Source organism: Tinamus guttatus, unplaced genomic scaffold, assembly GCF_059628265.1.
Source record: "Tinamus guttatus ecotype Peru unplaced genomic scaffold, ASM5962826v1 Tinamus_guttatus_pri_ptg000376l, whole genome shotgun sequence".
Lineage (NCBI taxonomy): Eukaryota > Metazoa > Chordata > Aves > Tinamiformes > Tinamidae > Tinamus > Tinamus guttatus.
Window position 1 is genome coordinate 2,201,224 of NW_028288910.1, and position 20,137 is coordinate 2,221,360.

Sequence of the window (20,137 nt, forward strand, 5' to 3'; positions counted from 1 at the left end):
ATCAAGACCAAGTTAGGAATGTATTTCACTTTGTATTTTCCAAATTCATATTGATATTAGCTGAAAGTATTTAAACTTCTAGTATTTCAAACCACTATAAAACACATTGGTTGCTTTGTCTTTTTTTTTATTTTCTTGAATCTGCCAATTAATTTGCTAATCCATTTAGCAAATGATACGACATAATCTGATTGTTGAAACAGAGGAGGATGTCATTTGTTTGCTGTTGTTAAAACACTTAGATTCTTTAAATCGTTAGGTAAACTAGTGCAGCAATGTTTTTCTTCCTTTTTTTTTTTAATCCATGTTAATGACTTACGATCACTGTCCATATTATAGAATATATTACACATATTTTTATCCAAGTTTAATTGTTAATCAATTCCCCATCTCAAAAGTACACTCACACTCTCCTACAAGCTTTACTTTCATGGTATCTTTGCCAGTACCTTTCTTAGGTATTTCTAATGTACTAGACTGAATACACCTTCACCTTTTATCTGTCCTTCTAATTAATCACAAGTTCTGTGAGTTACAGGTGGAAACTGTTTTTGTTTAAACAGATATGGCATATATAAATAAATGGGTATCTGAATGTTAGGATTAGGCCTTGAATAAATACTATGACCTTCACTTAAGAGAAAAATAATTGAATTCTAAGACAAAAATCTTATTTTTTTAATTTAGTGTTAAAATATATTAAAATATATTAGACCTTTTTAACACTGCATGAAATGTGTCCATATAGAGACTCAAAGGTACAAATGGTGATTTTTTCCAGTTCCAGTTTATGCAAGAACGCCTGTTTCCTATACTGTGACTTTGTAATGTGAACAATAGGTGGTGTGCAGGAAAGGAAATCCAAGATTAGGAATAACCTGGCAAAACTCCATGAGTAAAACTGTATTGCTCCTTACTTAGCTAAATAAAGGGAAGGAAGTTTCCTGTCTGTGTTTGGCTGTGTGGTCAGGGTCCGGGCTGTTACAGGGCTTTTTTTTTTTTTTTTTTTTTTTTAATACTGTTCCTGATTTTATTCTCAAGATAAATACAAATTGTGGCAGTTTGAGCACTGCACTGCATCTTAGGTGGGTAAAATTTCAGATTTAAATTTCACTCACCCATCAGGTTATTTGTATCAATAGAGGATTCCTATTTTATGGTTCTGGGTTTTAAGATATTTTCAATGCATTTTGCAGAAGAACTGCTGATAATAAATATTTAAAGATGGAACAGTGGTCAGGGTTTACTGCATTTTTTACAGTGATTGTATAACAAATAATTTATTTTAGAATTACCAGGCTCATTACCTTTATGAATTGTACGTGTTATTGTAGATATTTAAGGACAAGCAATCACTCAATTCATTTACCAAATTACTGAAGCTTGTTGGAGGTATACAGCTCTTAATATTGCATCCAGATTTTCCCCAATATGTAAATAATATTCTGGTTAAGAGATGAGCCATAGTGACAAAAAAAAAAAAAAAGCTGCAAAGTACACATTTTTTTTTCCACAACTAAATAGATAACAATCTTCCATTATTCTTAATTCTTAACTTACTCCAATTCCTTTTCCTACCTACTACTCTCAAATGTTGGGTTTTTGTCTGCTTTTACAAAATGAAACTTCATTAAAGAGAGTGTAACATAATTTCATTTAATGGACTCTGTATCTTACTCTGTAGTGTGTTTGCGTGAACATTCAAAGTAATATTCCTAGTGTTCCAAACAGATACTAAAGAAACAGAGCTGTGCAAGTTAGGAAACTTGCCCACAACCATACCTTACACAGCCAGCCTGTCTTCGCAAGTGCACCACAGGATAACAGAAGAACTTCCTTACTGCTAGGTCTGCCTTCAGCAGAAGTCTTGACAAAATCTTTCAAGGAAGCTTTACAGAAACACCTCAGTGATGATCCACACTGTAATTGAAACAAAAAACTGTTATAAGGATTTTAAGAATTTCAGAAATTGTTTTAAAAAGAATAAGTGCTTTTCCTGGTCAGCCTACTCCCACAGCCCGCTCCAGCCGACCAGAGAGGGGCACTGCTGTCACCTGGGTATTTAACACTTCCCTTAACACTGTCTAGAAAAACATTTCCCTCTCACCCCTGCTCTTTCTCCCACTGAAGTTCACAAGTTACTACCAAGGATGACTTTCCAGAAAAAAAGAAAATCCACACCAAAAATGAGAAATAGCATGCACGTTACTTCTACTTTCTAGGGTAAGTAGGGGATTCTGCAATTCATGTGAATTATGCATGTGTGACAAGGGACTAATCAGTCACATAGGCCTTGTCTTTGGTAGAGAGAGGGTAAAAAGTGCAATATACAGCGCTAAATGTCTACAGACAACAACATGCATTCAAGATGTGTTAGAAAGCACATGACATTTCCTTTTTTTCTTTTTTATATTTGCCTAACAAGTCTATCTATATAACTGGTATGTTTATGCTAACAGAAGTAGTGGGATGTCAGACTAATGAGGCTGTTTCCAGTTGTCCTGCTGAGCTTCAGCAAATGACAATCTCTTTAACAGGACACAAGAAACTAAAACTGAAGACCCTCCCCAAAGTATCAAAGCTGTTGTGCTTCAGCAATTAGCTTTGTGTCCTTGCCAAAACTGCATCATAAAACCATCTCCATGTACATAGCACCTTGTATTAACAACAAGGAAAGTAATATTACCATCTTTCTATAAATTAGTTCTGCTAGCAAAAATATGTTTCATTCTGGTTTAACTGTCAGTGCTGCTCTATGTTACTCTATTGCTAAAGGTTGTAGAGCTATTGTAAAATATTTTTCTCTATAGCTACTCCTGGGTATTTTTGTTTTGTGAGCAGTTAATTATTCAGGTGTTTAGACAACAATGTTCACACAGGGAGTCAGACAGACATAACCATTTCAAAACCACTCTTTTTCAATAAAATCATAACAAACTTTTTTTTTCCCCAAATCCGGACTTCTATTTTCTAATACTAAAGTAGACCAGGTTCCACTTTATTTTAGATTGCTGTTTTAAGATTTATTTATATCACAAGGCTTGGCCAAAATTCATGTCCCAGATCTGTCTTGAGTAACTCTTAAGTCCTAAAACTAGCTGTTTGTCTGTCCTCTACACGTTACCATGAATGTGAATTTATTTCCTAATTCATTTATGTGTCAAGTCAGCTGCTTAAGCAAAACTCATTTTCCTCTGTAGTTCGCAGTACCTGAGCCAAACGAACCCGGTCTGTGCCCGTTTTGTTCCAGTACCATCTTGGTGGCGGGGGCAGGAAGGGAGAGGCAGCAGGAACCTCGTGGCAGTTGAAACAAGCGCCTGGCGTGGGGCAATAGCTGACACGAGTGCAGCTGTTGGCAGACTAGATGCTGCAGTTCGGGCCGGGTCGCTGTTGCAGGCTGTTTCAGTGCGATCTGACTGACTTGGTATCGATGTGGATGAGCAGTGTCCACACAGCCCATTCTGCTGGCTGTGCTGGAAGGGGAATAGCCTCCGAGACACAAACATTGCAACGATTTTCTGGTTAGCACAGCTGTTTCTGAAGTGAATGTCTGAGCAGTCATCTACTATAGACGTTAACGTAGGTTTCCTGCCAGCAAAATTACATCAACTTATAAAATAACATAAACTAAGCTGACAGGAGCCCTTTTTTTTGCTAGCAGACTGTGTCCACACTAGAGGTTTTGTTGGCTGGGAGATGTTGGCTGACATAGCTATTCTGGTGAAACTTTGTAATATACACCAGGCCTTTGTATTAAACAGCCCACATCAGATTCGGCTACAAGCGATATGCTTTGCACGCATCCTGAAGCACCAGCCAAGGTCTAAAATCTTCCAGCTACCTGAAAAATAAAGAGGTACAAAGCACACAGAGACACAAACGGAATCTTAAGCATCGATCCCTTTGCTTAAAAATACAACATGTGTACTAAGGTACACCTTTCCAGAGAAAAAGTTCCTTGAAAATTGATTATAGAACTATTAGCGGGAGTACAACATGCAAAAAAAGAAAAAAATAAATAAAAAAAAAGACTGTATGATGTTTTTTAAAGTGAGAATGCATGTATATAAACATTTATAAGTGAAACTTTATATTATGCATTTTATTATGTTCCTTAATGTTTATTTTGCAGAAATATTACTTTATTTTTTATTTTTGGCTGTTTTTTACTGAAGTATATGAAAGTGGGTAGATGCAGTGAATAACTACCAAGTCTCTGTATATACTGCATGCCTACACAAAAGAGGACAAGCCTGCACACTCCTTGGTCTGCACTGTGTAATTGCTGGCCAGTTACCCAGAAAAGAGATTTTTTCAAAGAAATCTTGAATGTTTTCTCTTAAGACATCACACATGCATCTTCACCTATATAGGCTTTCTCAGAAAAAATGTTAATGTATGCAAAACTTTGATACAAACAGGAATGGATCTATATTAAAAATACAACATAGCTGTATTTTTGGCTTCTTATGCATTTGGATGCTCTATTATCTGTGAGTATGTTTGAAAGTGCACTTACACTGATTGCTTGGCTTTCCACTGAAGTACAGATGCCGCTCTTGAATTTCCTGCTAGAAGATGCACTAAGAAGGTACACTTGAAGAACTGCACTTTTACCAGACCTTTCAGTTGAACAGTAGAATTTCTGTATTGTTCAAGAACAGCTGAACAGCACATAAAAATGAGATACATTCACGTTACTGTCAGATTTTTTACAATATATGTAATTAGAAAAAAATATCATGACAAGGAAGCATTCTGTGTATGACATATTCATGGTTATGTTCTTTAATCAATTAATCCAATAGGTGCTGAGCACAATTGTCTTGTTTTGACCTGAATGTATTGAATGTTTGTCTATAAAAGCAGGTAGCCATGTCATATTTTTACAATTGGGAAGTTACTTCTTTCTAATAGCAATCGTACTATGAGAATGGGTTAAGTTGCTCTAGACCACACTAAATAGTAAAATAAAAGATGCAGTAAAACGTAGAAATGAAATCCTAGTATCTTGCCTTAGAATATGGTTATAGCTATAACAAATACTACTGCTGAAGTTTAAAACAGATGGGTGTATACTTACTCATCAGATGCAGTATGTCTTATGGAAGTGGTCTAATTAATTTAGATGAGATGTCAGCATGAATGAGGCTATCAGAGCCTTGTCTTTAATTGGCCTGTCGCTTGGAAAGGAATGCAATAGGTAGGTGGGTCTGCCTATACCCAATGGTGCAGAGGCCTGGAGGGAGCAAAAAATCATTTGTAAAGACTATATGAAGAAGCACCATGCTCAGATCATTATCTGCACAATAGCCACACACACATCTAATATACAAAGACTTTAAACATAGAAATTGCAGAAAAAAAAATACATGTAGGATCTGCATTACCCTGCAGCAGGTGCTGTAATTAGCACAGCTGTCTGTGCTAGTAAAAAAGCTAGCAAGTGACCCAGCAAGGAAGCAGCAGAAGAATGGTACAAAAGATAGCAGGGGAAATTCTCAGGGAAGGGAAATGTAAACAAGTCTCAGGAGTACTAAGTTTCCTGATCAGAAATATAGCAGATGTGGCAAAAAAATACACAGAGGAGATCTGCCTAGCCAGTGGAAACATGAAAAGGAAATGTAAGGAAAAATAAATAAATAACATCATACTTGTTGGAGCAAGGAAATCAGGAAATGCAGATGCAAGAGCAACTCCTGTTCCCCAGATCCAAGTTTAATGCAGAGTTCACGTACAGACTTGAACTGTGAATCTCGGCATCTGCAGCACTAACCAGGAACACAGTCAAATCTAGGGATAAGAAGCATTCAGGCCCTAGTTTGACGCTGCAGAAGCCATATGGGGTTCAGAATAGGTTAAGTGTCTTCTCCTCGCAAGAAATAAGCAACAGATCAGAGCAGAAGGCTTACCTGGATTCTAAGTTCAGATCCTGTTTAGCAAGGAGGATACTATGTTCTATCAGTGTATTTTGCAGTGTATCTGGACTGCAGAAATAAAATGAGGACACATGTTAGTAAAATAAAGACACATTTGCACAGGAATTGCAATATCTGTATGTGAACAGTCATAAAGACACTGCAGGCTCCCTACAGTCCAAAGCAGCCTCTGGCAGGGAAGCGAGCAGCATTGTTCCCCAGAGATGGAACCAGGGCGTTTCAGCAACTTGGGGTCACCCCAGCACCACTCCCAAGCTATCACAAGCGCCACCCTTCCCCCAAACGTTCCACGGGAAGATGAGGACTCAAGGGGAGCGATCCCGCCACCACAGCTCCGGCCTCCGGGTCACAGCGACGGCAGGCGACAGGCGGCCCCGCACAGACCCGGCGCGTCCCGGGTGGCCGCGCCGAGCCGCTCGCGCCAGGGCCCGCGGCCTCCTCCTCCCGCCGGCGCGGGCCCCTGCGGCTGCCCCCAGGCCGGTGCGGGCCGCCCGCCGCCGCGCAGCCCCCCGCCTCTCCCGCCACCGGCACCGCCGCTCCGGGAGGCGCCGCGGGTGCGCAGGGGGCGAGGCCGCCCCTTGAACCGGGGCGAGCCGGGGCGAGCCGGGCCGGCAGGGCCGCCCCTTCGCCCCGCACAGACCGTGAGGGGAGCAGGACCCCCCCGGGCAGCGCCGTGAGGGAACAGCCCCCCGGCCCCGGTCCTGAACGGTGTAAGGGAACGGCCCCCGCCCCGGTCCGGGCAGGGTGTAGGGGAACAGCCCCCCGGGCAGCAGTGTGAGGGAGCAGCCCCCGCGCCGCATAACGGTGTGAGGGGGCAGCCGGCGGCTCCGCGGGACCCCCGAGCCCCGCGCGCGGCTCCAACTTTCCGCGGCCGTTGCGTAACTGCGGCCGGGCCGGGGCGGGGCAACCCCGAGCGCGGCGGGGCCGGCCGAGCCGCCCGCCCCTCGGCGGGAGCCGGCGCTGCAGGCGGGCGCGCAGGCACTAGCCCGCCCCGGCAGAGCGGCGCTGCTCCCGGCGCCGCCGCCGCGCCCGCCCCAGCGGGGCACCATGAACCCCGCGCCCGCGGCGCCGCCGCCGGGCCAGCAGGTGATCCACGTCGCCCAGGACCTGGACACGGAGCTGGAGGCGCTCTTCAACGCCGTCATGAACCCGCGGCCCAGCTCCTGGAGGAAGAAGATCCTGCCCGAGTCCTTCTTCAGGGAGCCCGACTCGGGCGCGCACTCGCGGCAGTCGAGCACGGACTCGGGCGGGCCGCCGCCGCGGGCCGCCGCCGCGCAGCACGTCCGCTCCCACTCGTCGCCCGCGTCGCTGCTGGGCGCCGCGGCGGGGGCGGGCGGCGGGGCCGCGGCCGGCGCGCCGCAGCACGCGCACCTCCGGCAGCGCTCCTACGACGTGACGGACGAGCTGCCGCTGCCGCCCGGCTGGGAGATGGCGCTCACGCACACGGGGCAGCGCTACTTCCTCAAGTGAGTGTCCGCGGCGAGGGCCGGGGCGGCGGGGCCGGGGTCCTGCCCGCCCGGTGCGGCGGCCTCGTGTCGGCCGTGCGGACGGCGCCGCGGGGCGGGCTCGGCTCCGCGCTGCGCGCCGGGGCCGCGGGAGGTCCCTCTCCGTCGGCCGCGCGGCCGCCCGCCCCCCAGCGCCGCGGCGGGGATGCTGCGGGCTCCCGTCCTGCCGTTTGTGCTCCGTAGGAACGGCCCGAACACGCGGGTGACCTCCCTTTGAGGGGCTGTTCCTGTCCGGGGGCTCCGGAGCCTTCCGAGGGCGCTTGGGAGCCGAAGCGCTCCCCGGAGCGGCTCCGCAGCCGGCGGGGGCCCCGCCGTGTCCCCGGTCGCGGCAGCCCCGGCAGCCCCGTGTTCCCGGGGCCGGTTGGTCGCGGTGGCGGAGCGGCCCTGGCCCCGCGGGGGGTCGCGTTTCCCGGGACAGCGGAGCGGGCTGCCAGGAGCGCCCAACGCCGCCTGCACGAGAGGGTCTGGTGCTGGTCGTGACCCGCTCCGGCGCGGCCAGCAGGTGCGTCCAGGCTAAAAACGGCGTACCGTGATTTTTGCTAGCAGTTGGTTTTCAGCTAGGGTCAAAACGAGCTCCTGTGGTTTCACCTTTACCCCACGCGCGTTTCTGACGTGGAGGCCGGTCCCTGTCACCAGAGTCTGAGGAATTCTCCCTGCCCGGGCCAGGCGTCTGAGTCTTTTATTAAAAAAGCTGTGGGTGAAACCCCAAAGCGTCTTTTATACTTTTCCCAAATTGCATCAACAATAATAAAATCTATGAAGATATTTTTGGCAAGCTTTATTTTGTGAATCTGCTTTTTAGTGCCTCTTTAAGAATAGTATATTTTGATTAACAATATCCCTTTTCAAATTACACACATGCAATGAAGATTGCAATTCACATGTTGCCTGAAGTAGTCTTTCTGTTTTATCCAGTTTTAGTTGTTGCACAGAACTTTTTTTTTTCTTAATTTCTATAATAATTAAGTGGAATAAACAATTTCTTTATTACTCAGTAATATTTTGGAGGTTCCTTATTACTCAGTAATATTTTGGAGGTAATAAGCAGCTGTAAAATGATCATATATGAATTATAATGTTTTGCTTTTTTGGTGAAAATAGCATTTTGTACAGAAATGTATTATTTTTGGAATATTTAAATATTTAAAACTGTAAAATAATGTGCAGCGTTTACATCAAGTGATTCATTTAAAAACACTAGCCAGTCAGATCTGTCATGTAAAGTTCTGAGGGATGCCTGTTAAAACAAAAGTAGTTTCTTTTCAGGTTAGTGCTATGTACATGTGCATAGTCACTGGCAAAAGAAAATTGAGAAGGTGGTGGAGCACAAATAGCCAAAAAAATGAATGGCATTAAAGCCTTTATGATTTGCTGAAGTTTAAAAAGCAATTTATTTTAATGTATTACCAAGAGTTATGACACGAAAGGAGCGATGGGGCTTGCAAAGAGCCTGGGTCAGCCTGGCTGACCAGGCGCCAGCTGCAGCGTGCAGGAGTCGCGGCCCTGCGTGTCGGCTCCTGCACAAGGTTGTTTCCTGGCTGTGACTGGGAGAAACACAAGTAGCCTCCGGACCACTCCACCCTGTAATGAAATACCAAACCAAGAGTGGGGGGTGGAAAACAGGCTAATAAACACACACTCACTTAAAGCAGTGTTATCTAAAGCATTTTTCTGTGTGTGCATGTGTGGGGAAAAAAGAGTTTAAGTGTGATTTATTTATGATAAAAAGGATTTCTGGAAAGACAGGCAAAAGTACTTCGTGTAGCTCTTATACTGGTAAGTGGGTATATCAGCTGCCTATCGATCCACATGTTGAACTGTGTACACACATTTGCTGTCATCAGAATTTTTCAAGTATTGCTTTCTACCAGTTTGATTTTAGGTGGTGCAGCCTCATGTTTCAGATGAAGTTTGGGGTGTTAGTGCTTTCTCAGTGTGTGCATTGTGCTTCTGATCAGGCCCTGGTTTCACTCCAGGAGGGAAGCACGTTAGTATAGAGAATAGGCTGCTTGCACTGAACAGATCTGTGGAACTTGTTGCTCTTGCCTTTACCACAGTGATTTTTTTTTTAATGTTGCAGTAAACATTTGTGATGTGGGAACATATTTGCCAGTAAAAAACTGTTTAGGGGGAAAGTGAGCTGGTTACTTTTGATTACTTTTAGCGCTTGATTTATTTCACGTGTCCCTTTTTTTTTTCTTTCTTTCTACTAGTTTCTGTTCGTGAAAAGGTTTGGTCTACACATGGTCAGTTTTATATTACTGAACAGGTTCAGCAGAACATGGTGAAGAAAGGTAGCTTAACTAGTATTAAAATACTTTTTCTCTGAAAAGAACAAAACAACATTAAGACTGTTTGAATGATCTTCTAGTGCTACATTTCCATGAAAACAATCATGTGTATTCTGCAGGAATTGTAACTCCCTAATATTGTTGTTGTGCTGGATGCTGGACAGTATTTAGAGCAGAGATATCGTCCACCTCAGAAAAGTGGTCATATGACTGTGAGCAGGAGCTGGGAGGACAGTGTGGGTGACACCCTGTTAAGTTTGATACAAGTGTAAGGAAATATTAACATCTTTCTGCTGAACTGCTTTGAATTATTGGTCCGCTGTTTAGGACCAGCCACTGACAGATGTAGCACACAGAGCTTTAAGTGGGGAATCACATTCACATCACTTAAGTTTACACTGTAGAAAAGCAGTGCAAGGCAAGAGGCCGCACATCGCCACTGCCCTTAGTGCTGTGTGCCGGGGAGATGCGTTTATGGAAGCGTATGGCTTTGGGGCATTCCATGCACTCTTCAAGTGCTTGGCATTTCCAGCAGTTGTTGGGGTGGAGCAGGGTGATTCCCTTCCATTTGCTCCCACAACTGCTCCCCTTAAAGTTATGACGTGCAGTCGGCTTTGAGATTCGTTGCTGCTGCTGACCTCTGCCTGGGGCTAACGCAGCAGAGCCCATGGGCGGGGAGGCCCTCGTGCAGCGCCCAAGTTTACTTGCTGGGAATGCAGCTGTAGCTCCTTGCACAGAGCTTCCTTGCTCTTCCTGGAGATATTAGGGGTCCTGGGTTTTGGAATGTGCTCATCAAAACTGCATGGCAAGCTCTGACTGACAGCATCCGAGTGCTGGCTCATTGCTCCTCTCGCTGGAATCTCTCCTCCAATTCTGTTCAATGATGCTGTCCTAAATCCACAGCAGCTTCCCAGGCTTCTGTGCAGCTGAGCGCTAGCTTTTGTCTTTCTGCTTGTTTGTGATCAACACGATGTATAAAATCATTTGAGCGTCTGAATTCTGAGATCGTATCAGATCGTATTCGTGACAGATCTCAAGTGATCAGGCTTTGTCCAAGGGAGTGTTAATGTAATCAAATAAAGGGGATGAGCACATGAAGCCATGAGACACAAACAGTTAGTTCATTTAATTTCATATGAAAAATACTTTTAGGGTAATAAATTAATTGGTATATTCCCTTGTTTTAGTAATCACTTGTACTCTATACAAGCAGTAAATATAATGTACTTGACGGTTGTCTGTAAGAGCAGGAATGCTTTAATTAGTGTCAGAGTTTGGTAGGAATTTTGCCTGACAGGGTAAATAAGGATTTTTGGAAATTGACATAGTATGTTGTTTAGAATTAACCGTTTTCTTTCATTTTTAAAAAGTCTAAATTTCTGATGAAAGGAGAATTCTCTAACTAAGGTTGAATGTGGTTCAAAAAGAATGTAAATTTTAAGTACAGTAGAGAAAATAAATAAAATCAGTAATGACAAGAATATTTAATAGGTTTTATTAAAAAGAATTCTTGACAGTGAAAGGCAGTGGATGTGTTAACAAAGGCCACAGCTGGTAGGCCATATTCTTACTCCTTCACGCTTTGTAGGGTGTCCTAGAGGAATTTCGTGCCTCCAACTCCAGTCAGATTTTGCATTTCAGTTGTCACAGCTTTGCATTTCTTGACACACTTAATAAGTGTGTATAGCATGTAACTATATTTCATATGCGTTTTAGCTTTCTGTATGAACTTACTGTAATACATTTGTCAGGTGCAGTAGTTAAATAATAAACATTGATGAGCTGTAACAGTAGTTACAGTTGTCGTACAGAGTTTTTAAATTCGTCTTACATGAAGAAAATACTGTTGATACTGTTTTCTGGTAATTTTAGGTAACTTTTTGGTTTCTAATAGTGTTCTTTTATTGATATGTCCTACTAAATAAACTGAGTAATTGCCATGGTTGTATTCTGCTTGATAAAATGTACAATTTGAAGGCATATTTATTAATTTGTTATTTTATATGGCTCTTCTAAGAGATGTTTGAGCATATGCACTATGAAAAGTCTTGCATGCTTAGCTCTTAAAGTCTGTGCCAGTGTTCCAAAATGGACTTTTCATTTTTTTCATTTTTTTTATTCTTTCTTTTGTTTATTTGAAAGTATTTGTAGATTAACTTCCATACCTAATGCTATGTTAGAAGTAATGCATTGAACTAAAAGCAGACTTGCAACAATCTCTGCAGAAAAAAAAAAAAAAGAAATTACCAAGTTTGAGTCCAATATCCTTCTGTTGGTGCAAAGGAAATAAAATGGAGAACTTAAAAGCCATTGAAATGTATATAAACTAATAATGGGCCGCCTTTGGTTCATGAGCCTAAACATTTTAAACATTTTTGGATTAACATGTTTTTCTGCTATAACTGCATTTGGTGGTAATTTTCTATTGTAAAGATGTAGGAATGTGTCAAGCATGCATATTCAGTTATAACAACAAAATTCTTATAGCAGAAATCCAGTGATAGGTGAAAAATGATTTCTGTGGTTTTTTTTAGGTGATCCTCTTTAGAGATCTCTTCAGATCTGATTAATAGATGTCTGTTCTGGATTTTGGCCCAAGGAAGCTGCTGAACAGAGCAGAATTCTTTTTCTAAGTTATTGTATTGTAGACTGATTCTGCAGACCTGTTGCAGCTGAAGTGACAGGTCCCGTTTATTGACATTGACTTTAAATGGGCTATTTAACAAAATCCATTTTATGTACTAACAGTAAGATTTGCCAGCCTTAAAATTGAAAAGGTAGTTTATGGTGAGATGAGAAAAGTATTATTCATATGTTTGTTTAACTTTGTGGAAATTAAAATTTTTCTTTCCACCAACAATTGTAAATAGTTAGAATAGATTATTTAAATTCAGATCGAGTCACTGGAGGAAATTCTGAATATATGACTTGGATAGATAAATTTGTATATATTTTTGATACATAGTTAAAGCCTATATGAAAAGAAAAAATAAGCTATTTTCTATGGCGATGTCAGATTCCCCCTTAAAAACTTACAAGGAAACACCCCTTGAGGGAGTGTTGGAGAGACTTACTGCGAAGGGCTGCCCGGATTCAGAAGCTGCACTAAATTAACTTGCATTTGCTTTTCAGTGATTGAGGCAAATCTATGAAAATCCTTCTAAGAACAACACGTTGATAAAAATTGTGTATATTGGGCAGGTGTATGCACAGAATTGCAATGATTTTATGAAATTTATCTTAAATCAATCCTTTTAACATTAAATCTCAAGATATTTGTGCATAAATAGATAATAATTATCTGTTTGTGTGTGTACGTATATATAAACGTGTATCTGTCTCATGATATGTGCTGAATATACAATAGCTGTACACATAAATCATTAGAAAAGAAAATTAACATATTTTTAGAAAAAGTAGCATTAAGAATGCAACCATGAAAACATTTTTCTGAAAACAGCTAAAGGTCTATTGGCTGTGTTAGTGGTTTGGGTGGTTCCAAGTAAGAATGAACAGTATATTTGTCATGATGATTTTTGAGAGCTGCTGTTGTCAACTTGTAAAGGTGACCCTCCCCGACCATCTTTGCTCTGTGGCTGACAAATAGATAACGGGAGGCAGAGAGGCTGCTGCTTGCCAACTTTAAATGTGCTTTTGCTTCTATGTCCAACTTTCACAAAATCACAGAATGGTTAAGGTTGGAAGGGACCTCTCGAGGTCATCTAGTCCAGCCCCCTGCACACGCAGGGTCACCTAGAGCACGTGGCACAGGGCTGCGTCCAAGCGGGTTTTGAAGATCTCCAGAGAAGGAGACTCCACAGCCTCTCTGGGCAGCCTGTTCCAGGGCTCTGGCACTCTCACTGTTAAGAAATTTTTCCTTAAGTTCCTGTGGAACTTTTGGTGTTTCAGTTTCCGGCCGTTTCCTCTAGTTCTGTCCGTGGCCACCACTGAAAAGAGGCAGGCCTCGGACCTCCTCACTCCTTCCTTTGAGGTATTTGTATACACTGCTCAGGTCCCCTCTCAGCCTTCTCTTCTCCAGGCTGAACAGGCCCAGCTCCCTCAGCCTCTCCTCATAGGGCAGATGTTCCAGGCCCCTGATCATCCTTGTGGCCCTGCACTGGACTCTCTCCAGCAGCTCCACATCCCTCTTGTCCTGGGGAGCCCAGAACTGGACACAATACTCCAGATGCGGCCTCACCAGGGCTGAGCAGAGGGGCAGGATCACCTCCCTCGACCTGCTGGAGACGCTCTTCTTAACACACCCCAGGATCCCATTGGCCTTCTTGGCCACAAGAGCACACTGCTGCCTCATGGTCAACTTGTCGTCCACCAGGACGCCCAGGTCCCTCTCTGCAGAGCTGCTCTCCAGAAGGTCAGTCCCCAGCCTGTACTGGTGTCTGGGGTTATTCCTCCCCAGGTGCAGGAACTTGCACTTGGCCTTGTTGAATTCCATGAGGTTTTTCAGCACCCAGTTGTCCAGTCTGTCCAGGTCCCTCTGGATGGCAGCGCAGCCCTCTGGGGTATCGGCTACTCCTCCCAGTTTGGTATCATCAGCAAACTTGCTGAGGGAGCACTCTGTGCCTTCATCCAGGTCATTGATGAATAAATTGATCAGGACTGGGGCGAGGACTGAACCCCGGGGGACACCACTAACTACAGGCCTCCAACTAGACTTGGCACCGCTGATCACCACTCTCTGAGTTTTGCCATCCAGTCAATTCCTAATCCACCTGAGTGTCCACTCATCTATTCCACATTTCCGGAGCTTGCCCAGGAGGATGTTGTGAGGGACGGTGTCAAAAGCCTTGGTGAAGTCAAGATAGACGACATCCACCACTCTCTCCTCATCTGTCCAGCTGGTCATTCCATCATAGAAGGCTATCAGGTTAGTCAAGCATGATTTCCCCTTGGTGAATCCATGCTGACTACTTTAAATGGTTTGACCGCGTAGAGTCTATAATAGAGTCAGTTCTTCTCGTCTCCCTGCAGCTTACTTTTCAGTAGTGATGGAAGGGTCAGTAGTTAGACCTGACTCGAGGTTCCTGCTTTAAGTGTACTTTGGGGAAGGCTGGAAACTTGCTTATGTTCCCTACTCTGATGGTCTCTACCCACAGTTCCTTCACTTTGATTGCGGAGGTTATTGTGCGACAAGAGCTTCTTTGTAGCAAAGCATGTTTAGTGCCCTGGGACCTAGCGTGACTAGCAGATAGAAATTGTATGGAAGCAATTAAATTCAAAGCAAATGTCATGTGGGCTGAATTTATACATAGACTTGTGGCATTGGTTACTGTCTTCACCGCCCTCATCTTATTTGGAGAGAGGGTTTTGTTTCGTTTTAACATTTGGTTAAATTAGAGTCTTAGTATTAATACCTGTGACTGATGTTTGCAGTGATGTGAAGTCGGGGATGTTGCACTGTTGTGCAGCACTTTGCGGTAGCTTCAGTTAAGTCGGCCTTAAAAATGGTCATAGGTAGAAGGAGATGTATACGTGCTTGTTTAGAACCCTGAAGAGAGTGTGTTTATTAAAATTGTAAGAAATGCTTAGAATATCATCACAAATAACTGTGTGCAAAAGGCTCGGGTGCCGTGTGCTTCTCGGTGGCCAGCAGCGTGCGCGGGCAGCGACGCTCGGGGAGCCCTGGCTCTCCCTGGGGCAGCCCCGTAGCCGCCTGTGTCCTGTGCAGCGCGTGCCGGCAGCTCCCCGCTTCCCTGCTCAGAATGCTCCTTTCTGCTCTCCGGGGGTTGATCTGTCCCTTGTCTTCCTGGAGTTCAGCATCCTCCAGACAGTCCAGGTTTATGCATGGAATGATGACACTTCCGTGGTACGTTAGCTGGATGGAGAAAAAACTCTGATCTCTCTTTTTTTTTTTTTTCTTTTCCCTTCCCACCTCTGATTAGCTTTCCTAGTCCATCCACTGTCGTTTTATTAAAGTATCTGCATTCCTGCTTTTCAAGGACTGATTAGTGGTTAAGCATCACAAAATAAATACACAACCTTCTGTCAATAAATTCTTCCATCTCTTTTTTAAGGGTTTTATTGAAGTTTATTCTGTTTACTGGGTTAAATAGCATATTTAAACTGTGGGATTTCTGTTATGTGAAACTCTAAAGGCCAGTGTCAAATATTCTTAGGATATTTTCAAAAGACCTGTTCTTGACTGGTGTGTTTTCTCAGACTTTCCCCGCGCTGCGGAGCCTCTGAGCACAGAAGGAAGCGCCGCTCCCTGGCCGGGCAGCCGGCCGAGCCTGGAGGAAGCGGCAGCGCGGTTCCTGTTGTGCTGCAGCGAGCACCGCGCTCGTGGAATCACAGAATCCCTCTGTGCTTTCATTTCTCGTCTGTAAACCACAAGAGCTGGTTCTTCCACCTGTGAAGCACCTGTGAGAGCTGTTAAAGACTGCGAGGCACAAGCCTGAGGCTCAGAACCAGCCACAGTGACATGGGTAGTGCAGGGCATAAGCGTGAAGAACTGATCAAACTATGTTTTTGTCTATGAAGGAATTCTGCATGTTGAAGCAGATAGTGTACAGGAGGAAATACTAAATATTTGTTCCCTGGGGATGTTCTCACAGTGTGAGGTTATGTTGTTTTGTGGTGCTGCTGTTCCGAGTGGAAGCAGAGCTTGCCTTTCCATACAGTGTCTTGGACATCAATCACTGCCTTATCATAGGGCAGTCATCAGGATTTTTGACCTCTCTTGAAGCAGCGGGAGTTCAAAATCCCTCGATAGGGCTGCAGGTTGCTCTTTAAATCCTTGTTCTGCAGGCTTATTTACAAAACTATCTGTATTTTGTACAAAAAGTGCAGCGTACACCCCAAACACATTTGGAGGCAGGGCAAGATTTTTCAATACAGAGCATGGGAATGGATTTTATTCAACTCAGAAGATGGTACCTTGTCCAGTTGGAATTAGATTTACGGACTGTATTTTCAAAGGTCTCTCTACCTATCAGTCATTTGGAGGATGTAGTTTTGGAGTCGTCACCTAAAAAATTAGCTGATCTGTGGCATTTGTGCTGCTAAGCAGACTTTTGCATGCATTAAAGTACAAATGTGAATGCTGCTTTTCAAAATTTTCTCAAAACATGGTATTTCCAATATCTCCAGGACTGAAGGTAATCACCACTTGAGAAAGGATTTGGGTTTTCTGGATACTGGACAGTTTTGGCAAAAGTAACTTTCTCTCTTATTATTTATTCTGTGCAATTTCTTTTAGAGCCTAAGTCATTCCGGGAGTTGGGTCGTGCGGATGCGTTTCTCTGCAGCATCTTGCCCGTGCTGCTCTTCACCCAGCTCGGACAAAGCAGACTTTGCACCCGTAAATGAGTGCAGCCTGCTCTGGATGGTCGTCACTGCGCAGCTCTGTGGGGAATAGAGCAAAAGGTCAACATTTTTGAGCTGATAAGCAGAATTTAGTGTGGGAGTGCTTCACAAAAGGTTTTTTATTTGAATTTGCTTTTGACATTACATTTCCCTGATCATTTTTGACATTTTAGTCACTGTATTATATACATTCAAATGAAATTGTGGCTGTTTTGCCTTGAAAGTTAGCAACTTTTTTTCTTTTTTCAAGTATATATGGCTTAATTGGACAGGCTCATGTAAAAAAAAATGAGGATTTTATATGAAGTTCCTGTAAAATTGAGGAAATGTGTTGGATGACGCCTGCGTGCAGCCTGCGGCTGCGGCAGCGCAGGGCAGCGCGGCCGGCGCGCGCGGGTGTCGCCGCGCGGCGCTTCCCCGTCCCGCCGGCGTCGGCCGCGGCAGCCCCGGCTCCCGCAGAGGCTCCCTGGCCGAGGGGCGCCCTTCTCATGGGCGCTGCCATCACGGTGAATCCGCTTTGGCTTCGCTCAAATGGTAGATTATAATTTTATACCAAATACATATATTTTGAGACATGCAGGAGGATTCTGCTTCTTTGTGTTTTATATTTGGCATTTTGTTATTGTCTGTTCCTTAAAGACTTCCTGATAGTGGAGAATCAATAAAGTCATAACATTGCAAGGGTTGATAACATGTGAGTTTGAATAACTAGAGCAAAGGAGACTTCTAATGAGATTGTTTACACATTATTGTAAATGAAAAATTAAATGACTGATACTTGGGACAAATTAAGTTTTGCTCTAAATTCTTTGGAAAAGTATCTAATCAGTTATTCTGACAGTCTGGTAAAGACATTTGGAAACAGTTGTTGGTACCAGGGTTGCGGATGTGTTCCACTGTTGCAGAGCCTCATCTGAAGGTGAGGCAGCAAAAGTTCTGTATGGCAAGGTGTTTTCCACCCTTGGGAAGGAACTCCGGTTCTTATCTTGTTTTTGATTTACGCCTGTAAAGGGAAAATAAAGTTTTCTGGGAATTCTTAGATATTAGGTGACATCGTATTTTTCAGTATCACACTCTTAATTGGGCAAATGTTTTACTTTTGAATTAATCATTGGGGTTTTGTTTTAATTTTTCCAAGGACAGTAACAAAGGCCTTTCATATTGTTTGAGCAGTGCTGCTGGACTTGATCTTTAATGCCTTTTTTTTTTTTTAAACAAGGCAGTGGAAAAAACAAGTATGTGTAATGGAAAGACACAGGCATAGCTGTTCTGATAGGTTTTAAAAATGTGTTTATCACCACTGTAATCTAAAGAAAGAGTTGCAGAACATCTAATTAGATAACTTCCCAGTACAAAGAGACCTTTCTGTTTGAAAACAGTTTTGCCAAATGAAATTGGCTTAGTGATAGATGCACTGATTTTGCTTGTTGGAAATGAAAAGCTGCATTCAACAAATCCCTGTTTAATGACTCGGATTACTCTGATGGGTAGGATTTGTTTAAGCGAGTGTTTGCGAGATTGACTCCGGGAGCGGGGAGGACCCGTCCCGATCCTCCTGCCTTACGGAGGTGCGAAGCACAGGAGCCGAGCTGTGCCTGGAGCGGGGCGCCCGCGGAGGGGACGGCGCCGTGGGACGGAGGCTGCCGATGGCAGAGCCGGTGCTCGGCTCCAGCTTCCCTTCCAAGGTCCCGCCGTGGATGCGGCAGCTGCTGGTGCTGTGTGTGCCAGGACGGCGGCGCTGCCCACGCAGCCGGTGCTCTGCACCGCGCAGATCCTCGCTCGCTCCTCAAGAGGACCCTGGTGGAACGCGTCCATCTCCGGCTTTTGTTCTTGGAGTTCCCTTTTGCACCCTCGCTGAACAGTTTGTCTCTACAAATTCGTAGGCTGTGGCTGTGATTGCGTTTTAATCCTGTCTCTAAGTACTGGGGTATGCAGAAGGTAGCCTGAATCAGGAATGCCTCTAGGTAGTTTTTATTGCAGCCTGTCAGTTCCCTAACAAAAGGCTGACATCTCTAGCATGGACAAACCACCCACCATGCACTTTGTTATTACTCTGCCAGTGAATTACAGGAATTTTGGTTTTGCAATCTCTGATGTTTTAAGTCCCATGTAATGATTTACCGGTTCTACAGATTGTGTGAAAATGCATTTCTCTGTTAGTTAGAAAGGATTCATAAGAGTAATTTTTATCCTTTTGGTAGTGTATTGGTATAAGCTTTTATTCCATTTTCATGTTATTCAATGTCTGTCATTTGTCCAAGTGAGGCTTTCAAAATCCCAATGTGGTTTTCAAAATGGTAAGTTGTGGGGTATGATCTGAGATGTAACAAACGGCACGACTTCCATAGACAGTAGTTCGTTGTCCGTGGTTAACATTTACTGAAGCGAGGCACAGAGTTTAACGTTTGAGGTTTTTCCCCTTCAAGTTTCTATTTTTAGTACCTAAAGTACTAGTTATTCTCTCGATGAGCGGCCAGAGTGGGATGGTCTGTGTGCTGATGTGCTCAGTAGCTGTCACAACATGGAGAGCTCTTGGCTGAGACTTCCAGCAGATGTGCCTGGCTTTCAATGTTAATTTAAATATCTCTGTTACCATGATGAATAAGTTGGTTTTGCTCATTGATGTCTCCATCTGTCTCTTCCAGCTAGGGCATAGTGTTGGATAACTCCTATTCAGCAGTGACTAGAATGTAGGTTTCAGGGTTTTTTTCTGTGTCCTATCTTACATGAGAAAAAAAAATATTCTGAGCGTGCTGTAATAGTGTGAACATTAAATTTTTTTCTTTTGTGGAGCTTCTTGTCCCTCAGATTTCAGTGGAGTTCTTTCAAAGATGGAATGTGTCCACACAAGAAGTATGCACAAAACAAATGGATATTTGACTCTTCGTGAGAATAGCATTGTTATTTAGGATCTGTATGTACTTCATTTGATAGAAATGGTTATAATTAACTAGGGTAGTTATTTTAGGCTACTGAAAAGAGACTTTGGGAAAGAGTATAAGCATTTTAAAAGATGCATTAAATAAATGAATATTGTGAAGCATACCATTGGAAAACATGTCTTAATTGTCTCTACATT

General features: G+C 43.7%; 1 protein-coding gene across 1 annotated transcript in view; it reads left to right on the forward strand.

The window, feature by feature from the left end:
- The first annotated feature begins 6,929 nt into the window (after window positions 1–6,929).
- The window catches only part of WWTR1 (WW domain containing transcription regulator 1), a 50,348-nt gene continuing 37,140 nt past the window's right edge, over window positions 6,930–20,137 (forward strand). Inside the window, exon 1 of the mRNA XM_088530511.1 lies at window positions 6,930–7,405. Coding sequence (XP_088386637.1) covers window positions 6,987–7,405 — 419 coding nt within the window. The 5' untranslated portion in view covers window positions 6,930–6,986. The remainder of the gene's footprint in view (window positions 7,406–20,137) is intronic.